We start from the raw sequence: 7,823 nt of genomic DNA on the forward strand, positions 1-7,823 counted from the left end.
TAATTTACATCACAAATTTTTTCATCTTATCTGCAAATTCAGTTGGTGTTCCAAACTTTTTAAGTCAACAAAAGGAAAATCACAGAATTTTGCGTCACTCACCATCACGCTCCAATGCCACGATGAGCTCATTAGTGTCATAACTGAAGATGGCCTGTAATTTGTCATCAAATGAGTACTCATACATGACACCCTTGTTGGCATCAAAGTCATAGTACTCGACCACATCAATGGTCTTGTTGCGGTTGAGGAAATTACACTGAACTGTGGTACTGAATCTGTTTGGTAAGGTAGGAAGTGGTGGACCTGAGTTGAAAATAAAAGTATATTTATGTGTTAGTTTGTTCAGTATTTTAATTGAGCTATTCCATATAAACATTGTACAATTAAGAATATATGAATTCTATAATGAAAAAGTTACACAGTCACCTAAAAACACATTTCTAACACTACTTAATATACTAACTCAAATTAAATATTTTCTAAATTTTAACAACCTAATGTATTCCTTCTATTCCATATTCTTTCTCATACAAGAGTTCTGCTTTTAAATAATTTTCCCTTTACTTTCCATGTAATACCCAAGCTCATCTCTCTCTCTCATTCGCACACTTACACACATGCATATGCACATGCACACACACACACACATTGTTCATTATATACCTGCATTGGCATTAACAGCACTGGCATCACAGACAGTTGTATCTCCACCTAAAACGAAAACATGTCACATATTTGGCAATCACTTTGCAGATTCTCCAACATATCATTAATATATATAATTTACTAGAAATGGACATGAAGTTTTTATTTAAAAATTCACCAATTTCAACAGAATCTTGAAAATTACAACATCCATCAAATATATATCTCCCAAACAGAAAAACTCTTCCTCATCAATGTTTTACAAATATCATACACACAACAAGAGCTGCTTTTATTCACTTTTACTGGGAATTAAAGCATTTCAAACAATTCAACATTAATAAAAACAAGTCTCACCAGCTGGAGGTTTGAGGTCAGGACCAAGATTGACCCAACTGACTTTCAGACTGCTAATTATTGGTGCAATTAGCCTGGACTGTAATCCAGCAAAGGATAATAGAACATATCATCATTATAAATTTGGATTGAAATATGTTATTTCCATATGTTTTTTGTACAAAAACATTGTTACATGGGGACATTGTTTAACAATGTCAACACATCTGTTACAGTTGCTAACACAAAATCAGCATTAACATTTTTGAATATTTATTTAACTGAGTAAGCACATGTTAAAGTAAATAAAACATTTTGATGCTTCAATTTCTCTTAATCTTAATCAGGTACATGAATTAATAAATATAGCAACACATAAAACATTTCAAATTTAAAAAAAATGAATTAAAATATATAAACAATATTTCACATTAAATTTAATGACTTACATTTCCAAGGGTGTCAGTGTCAATAAGAACTGTAAAAGTGCCTTTGCTTATGGCAGTGGTCAGCAAGGACACTGCAACATCCAAGTCCACCTCTTGAACTTTCATGGCCACGTCTCCCTTAATAGGAGCCTTGTCCAGCATGCGGAAAGTGACCATTATGTTTTCACCATCAAAATCAACCTGGAAGTAAGATGAATTTGTATACATGATAATGTATATGAAAGTTTATGTTATAAAACTTTGTAAATGAATAAGAAAATCAGATTAGAAAAAGTATTAAAATTTAAACTTGATATATTATTAAATAAATGATCCTACCTTGATTGAATAATATTCATTCTTACCTAAAAATCACTTATGCCATGTTTTGGTCTTTAAATATCCAGTCAAAACTATTAGCTCTATTAATCATTTAAACGGGTATGTAAAGTATTACAGCAGCTGAGACACCAACAAGATTTAGCATGACAAAATTGATTACTTGATTGAAGGCTGGCATAGTCTCTAATTTATAGGAAATCATAATGGTTTTTAGCACTTTTTCAATTAAAAACATGCATTGGGCATTAGTTTGGTAAATGAGAAAAAATTAAAACTGACCTTAAGACAACTTATGCTCTTACTTTAACTTTTATGCAGACAAGAGACTCACATTATGGAGTTCACCCCCCCCTCCCCCCCATAAAAAAAAAAAAAAAAAGCTGGATAATCATCTTCAGTTTTGTCTGGTCTTACCTGAAGATTATCGATACGGAGAGGGGACACAGTGGCAGTCCCTATCAGGCTGACCATGACAGCATACTGGAAGTTTGCCAAGTTTGACTTCTGCACAAGGTCATAATATGATCCTAAACATAAGGCAGTGAAAACATTACACAATTTTAAAAACAGATTTTTTTAAACATGAAATTCCTTAAGGAAATGTAACAAGCTGAAAGCGCTGTTGTCAAATGTTATGCAAATTGCTAATATAATATACAACTGCAAACAACATTTAAAACAGATGACATTATACGATACATTAAAAGGATAATTAAAAGAAATTAATATCTATCCATGTAGAAAGACTTGCCACGATTTTGTGGAGGAATAACTAATTTCTTTACACACTCCTAACCTGGGAATGCAAACTGTATCCTGGCGTGTTTCAGGCCAGTGTAACATACACCCACGTCAAACAGCAATAAAGAAGGCTCCTCCTCATTGAAGTCAAGTATGTTGTAGATAATGCTAGTAGAAGGATCCTCCTAAAAAAACAACAAACATAACCAATCTAAACATCTAAGATTATTACATATGCTACCTCAAACAATTGTAACCAAGATAAACACTTTGCATGATATATACACATATATATACATATACACATATATATACATATATACACATTAATAATGTAAAAACTTTTATCTGCATCGTAAAGAGTGTCGAAATGTATCCATTTTATTTAATCCTGTCAATCATCCTCACCAAGATATTAACTTCCATTCTGATTGGTTCTCCACCTTCAGCAAGTTTTCCACTGTACTGAGTCCAGTTGGTCTGTTAAAAATAAAATAGTAGATTAGAATGTTCTTATCTTTCACATTAGTACAAAATCTTTGTTAAAGAAATATTCATATTACTGTTAACATGTGTTAATCTTCTCTTAGAATGTCATCTTTCTATGACAATGTCTTCGTGCCAATAAAAGTAGGTTATTACTGTGAATGAATTTCAACCAGAAACAGGCTGCTTTATTGTGATTCTAAATGGTTAATTCTGCTTTTTCCACTCTGTAGTACATTAAATAAGTATTATCTACATATAACCACATCCACAGGTTAAAATCAACAGAAGCACACTCTGCAAAGTATCTTATACATAAAAAAATCTACATATGTCTATATGTTATTCTGTTGGCAAACCTGAGCAAAGGACCACTCCCAGTAAGAAGTAAAGTTAAGCCCTGTAGGCCAGTCTTGTCTCACACCAATCCACACATCAGCATCAATGTCACGGACTTTTCTCTGCAAAGGAGGGCAAAATCTTGACAACTTTTTTCACATTTTACATTATCATTTTGCAAATATTACAGTTTCGTATCATCTGAATCTTTCTTCTTTATTTTTTGTACATATTTACTTCATGTTTTTTTTTTTTAAAGATATAACTGATGCCCACATTCTTGTCGATTAAATTAGCATAAATGATACTTTAGAATGTAATACTTAAAAAGATAATCCATAATGCAGCAAACTTATTTACCTAATCCATGTCAGTGGATGATTTAGGACATTTGCTGGACATTTCCAACCTGGGGACTTACCGTGATAGGAAATGTATATCAATATCTTCAAACATCACACAACATAAGATTTCAAACAAGTAATGCGGTGACATCAGTTAGTCTTTTTTTGATCAAGATAAAGCTGGCTGTGAACATGTTCCCAAAATTGTATATTGTACCAGGTAAAAAGGAAACAAAATGTAGCATACCTTGCCTGTGTAAGTGAAATTACTCTTGGGATCGCTGAAACCAAAGAATTCACTGGGGGATCGGATTCGCACAGTGGAGGGGCCGGCACTTTTTGCATCAAATCCAGATGGGTCTAAGATGTCTAAAGAACAGCTGCCTTGAAACAGATCTTTTACATAGCGCACCCCTAAAATCAAGACAAATACAGCACGACAATAATTAAAATAGCTAGTAGGGCAAAAACTTGAGAATTTAATTGGCCTTGAAAAATTCGTAAAAAAAAAATGATAAACATTAAGGTAACTCTTAAACTGAGATATATTAACGAAAAGCACTCTATAAGTTGAAAACTGAAATTTTTGAAATGAAGAAAGAGCTGGACCTAGAGCTTTATTATGTTTTTGTTTGTTATTTATAAAAACACACTTTTTCTTACCAGTGTTGAAATCGTGTATTTCTGAGAGAGGGTTGCCACCGTCCATGTCCCCTACTGGTAAGTCTCGATAGTCATACCTCACAATTTGAGCATTGTAATCATAGTACTCCTACAAATTTATTTATTAATTAATATGAAATGTGAAATTATATATATATATTCTTAATAGGTGGAGACAAATGCAATCTATTATTTTACATGGAATTTCTCTTTACTGATTAATCTAGGAAATTTCTTTTTTGAGTGTGCTCTGACTAGTGTACTTAGAGAATACACAATATTTTTGAATAAAACTATGTCAAATATTCAGTATGTCACCAACTTGGGAAAAACTGACTTACACAAAAAATAAGCTACTCTAATTCCTGATCATAATACAAAACCCATAAGACATGAACATACAACTGGAATTGATTTACATGACTTACCTTGATATAAGAATAGGTCTGAGAATTTTTCTGTATAGCTTCTACTGTAAAACTGAAGAAGCTTGGCATTTTAGGTAGGGGTTTGGTTCCTTTCCTGCCTGCACAAACGACCCCTGGTGGAGTCTGAACAAATATAGTTTTCACTGAGTTTGACTTTAACTATTATTTTTATACTAATGAGTCAAATATATAATAACTGGATAACAATCAGGATTCGTAGATGAATATAAAAGGAGAATTAATATAAAATATACAAAATTAAAAAGCAATAATGACAGGCAAACAAACAAAACGAATGAGATGAATGTGAATTTTACCTGAAATACTTCATCTCCAAATGGAAAAACTCCAGCCGGCTGAAAATTCACAAAATCATATATGTGATCGAATGGTACACTCTGGCCATTTTTAACCACAGTGCCTTTTGTTGTTATGCGTACTGGGAGTTCCTCAGCTCCTATGGCCATTGTCCAACTGCTTTTGTCTGGAATTCAAAAAAACATTGTGGGAAACAATTAAAATGATACATGGAATTGTTTTTTGAAACATCTATTTTGCTATCCCTTCTATTAAGATATTGGCATTATAGAGAAACAGTATTTTAATTGCACCTCTTAATAATAAAATATTTTCATACCTGTGCCATATAAAAACACATTACAGCCAAATTGTTTTCATATACTATTCTATATTTACCTCACTTCACAATGCAAAAACTACCTCTGTCCCCCCCCCCCCTCCTCCCCCAATCTCACTTTCTAAAATTCAAGATCTGTCAGTGCCATTGCCTTACCTGTAAAATACCAGGTGACATTAGCTGTCATTTGCTGTTGCTGTAAATAAACGCAACCTTGCCACGTGTTCACAATGATACCTCGCACTTTGTCTTTGCCTAAATATTGGGCATTCTTGCCCCCACCGAATGTGAGGACCGACTTGGTGGAAAATATGTGACCACCATTGTAGCCAAACAGAAAGTTGTTGTCACTTGAGCTGATGGGCTGAATTTGACAATTTCTGCCTGGACCTAAAATAAAATGAATACTGCAAATTTTATTTTAAATTGAGAAATAATTATGGATGATTTGCTGGAGGTAAGGTGAGACTATTTTCCAAATTTTTGAGAACTATAAACCTCTCTAAAATGTAGAATGCAAAATCAAATGAAAGTATAAGTGAGGTGTAACCTAATAATATTTCTTATCATATCACATAAATTATATTGAACCTGTCAATGATAAGAAAAACATTCTGTTATATCAGCTTTATCTTTTTTTTATTTTAGTAAGCAGATTATGTAAATGAAGATATCATTTACATATGAAGCATAAACTGAGTTGAGTAATCTCCATGCTTTATTGACTTTGAATGACTGAATGACTTCATTTAGTTTTAGAACAGTGGACTAACATTCATTCAGAACAGTGGACTAACAGATCCACGGATCAAATATTTGCAACCCTCTTGAATGCTTATTGTGTAATTCCCACCAAAAATCTATTCAGTGTCTAATCCTGAATTAAGCAGCAAGCTTTTTAGTGGGTCGCCATATTTGATCCGCGGATCTGTAAGTCCACTGTTTTGAATCCACTTATAGTCATCATTTGAAATTCAGGGTGTTAATCCTAACGAAAAAGTCCTAAAGGATCCTATAAGATCCTATAGGAAATTTCCTATAGAATCCTATAGGATCTTATAGGATCCTAATGGATTCTTATAGGATCCTATAGGACTTTTTCATAAGGGAAGGTATTCCTGTCTTCCTACCTGAGTTGCCAACCTCTGTCTGGGGTACTACAAGAATCAATTCATTGGTAGCATAACTGTAGATGGCTTCTACTCCTATACCAATCTCATACTCTGTGATCTTCCCCCTGTTTCCTGTGTTATCATAGTACTCTTCAACTTCCACTGTTCTGTTCTTGTCTACAAAATTGCACTCCACCCTAACATGCCAAGAGTCTGGCAGATCAGGAATAGGGGGGCTGGGAGGACCTGAGATGATGATAATAATAATAATAATAATAATGAATCATTTTATGGTGTATACCATTATTATCTCAATGTCACTTATATAATTTCTAAAATTCATAGAAAACTTTAACAATAAAATGACAATATCACTAAAAAAAAGCATATGATATAATGTTGTTAGAGAGATTTTAGACAATAGATGTATGCCTTTTCATTTCTGTCATGATGGCAAAAGAAAAGTAGCTTGTGAAAGCAAGTAAAACTCCCTAAATTCTCCCAGTTCAAACCAAAACAAATTTCCTGCAATTGGCAGAAGCAAAAATGAAAATCATACCAGAGAAGAAATAATAACAAAAATGCAAATACTGTAATGTCTATTGAATAACCCAATTGCAAGTACCTGTGTTAGCATTAGGATCACACACAGACGTGTCTGGCGTCTGTCCACGGCATACTGACCATGATATAGAAAGACAAAACAATGGCCACAACAACTTCATGATGATTCTGAAAAAGAGTGAACAGGAATATCATATTCATAAGACATTTTCTGTTTTCCATGTGACACAGAGTATTTAGGAATGCCAAATTAGTGAATTACAAATCAAACAAAAATTTACGCGTTGCAAACCTCATTTCCAAATATAACTCACTGATAGGGCAAAATACAGATTAGTTTGCCCAGCATTCATATATAATTTCTGAGGTAATGGTTTCCTCAGTTATTTCAATTATATCAAATAACTTTTAGTAAGATTATTGCCGACATGCCTTGATAACAGCCAAGTCTTTCAGTAACCTACATACACTAACTACAACAACAAAGAAGGCGCACGTATATTTAAAAACTTTCTCTTATCTAATCTGTAATTTTTTTCATTTCTAGTAAAACACAGATTATTCCCCTTACTTACCCTGGTCTTGAATTGCTGCGACTGGCACTCAAGATGGTCTCATGTCTGTCACACACACACCCCCTAGTCCAAAGGTGCAGAATTGGACACTCAGAAAGCCATGGGCGCCTAACCTAAGAGCTAATTGTTATCACAACTTATCAGTCCTGAACAAACATTTATCATTGATGAAGCAACAGG

At 33.4% G+C, this 7,823-nt stretch overlaps 1 protein-coding gene across 1 annotated transcript in view; it reads right to left on the reverse strand.

The window, feature by feature from the left end:
• LOC106180028 (uncharacterized) overlaps positions 1 to 7,791 on the reverse strand; it is a 30,059-nt gene extending 22,268 nt beyond the window's left edge. Inside the window, exons 1-16 of the mRNA XM_087007299.1 lie at positions 7,644 to 7,791; positions 7,130 to 7,236; positions 6,523 to 6,750; positions 5,549 to 5,782; positions 5,073 to 5,239; positions 4,756 to 4,878; positions 4,328 to 4,436; positions 3,912 to 4,078; positions 3,341 to 3,442; positions 2,904 to 2,975; positions 2,551 to 2,680; positions 2,169 to 2,281; positions 1,434 to 1,613; positions 1,006 to 1,084; positions 667 to 714; positions 103 to 306 (exon numbers count right to left, since the gene is read on the reverse strand). Of these exons, the coding sequence (XP_086863425.1) occupies positions 103 to 306; positions 667 to 714; positions 1,006 to 1,084; positions 1,434 to 1,613; positions 2,169 to 2,281; positions 2,551 to 2,680; positions 2,904 to 2,975; positions 3,341 to 3,442; positions 3,912 to 4,078; positions 4,328 to 4,436; positions 4,756 to 4,878; positions 5,073 to 5,239; positions 5,549 to 5,782; positions 6,523 to 6,750; positions 7,130 to 7,229 (2,056 nt within the window). The 5' untranslated portion in view covers positions 7,230 to 7,236; positions 7,644 to 7,791. The remainder of the gene's footprint in view (positions 1 to 102; positions 307 to 666; positions 715 to 1,005; positions 1,085 to 1,433; positions 1,614 to 2,168; positions 2,282 to 2,550; positions 2,681 to 2,903; positions 2,976 to 3,340; positions 3,443 to 3,911; positions 4,079 to 4,327; positions 4,437 to 4,755; positions 4,879 to 5,072; positions 5,240 to 5,548; positions 5,783 to 6,522; positions 6,751 to 7,129; positions 7,237 to 7,643) is intronic.
• Between the last annotated feature and the right edge of the window lie 32 nt (positions 7,792 to 7,823).

Source organism: Lingula anatina, chromosome 2 (assembly GCF_051362555.1).
Source record: "Lingula anatina isolate TDL-2025a chromosome 2, LinAna3.0, whole genome shotgun sequence".
Lineage (NCBI taxonomy): Eukaryota > Metazoa > Brachiopoda > Lingulata > Lingulida > Lingulidae > Lingula > Lingula anatina.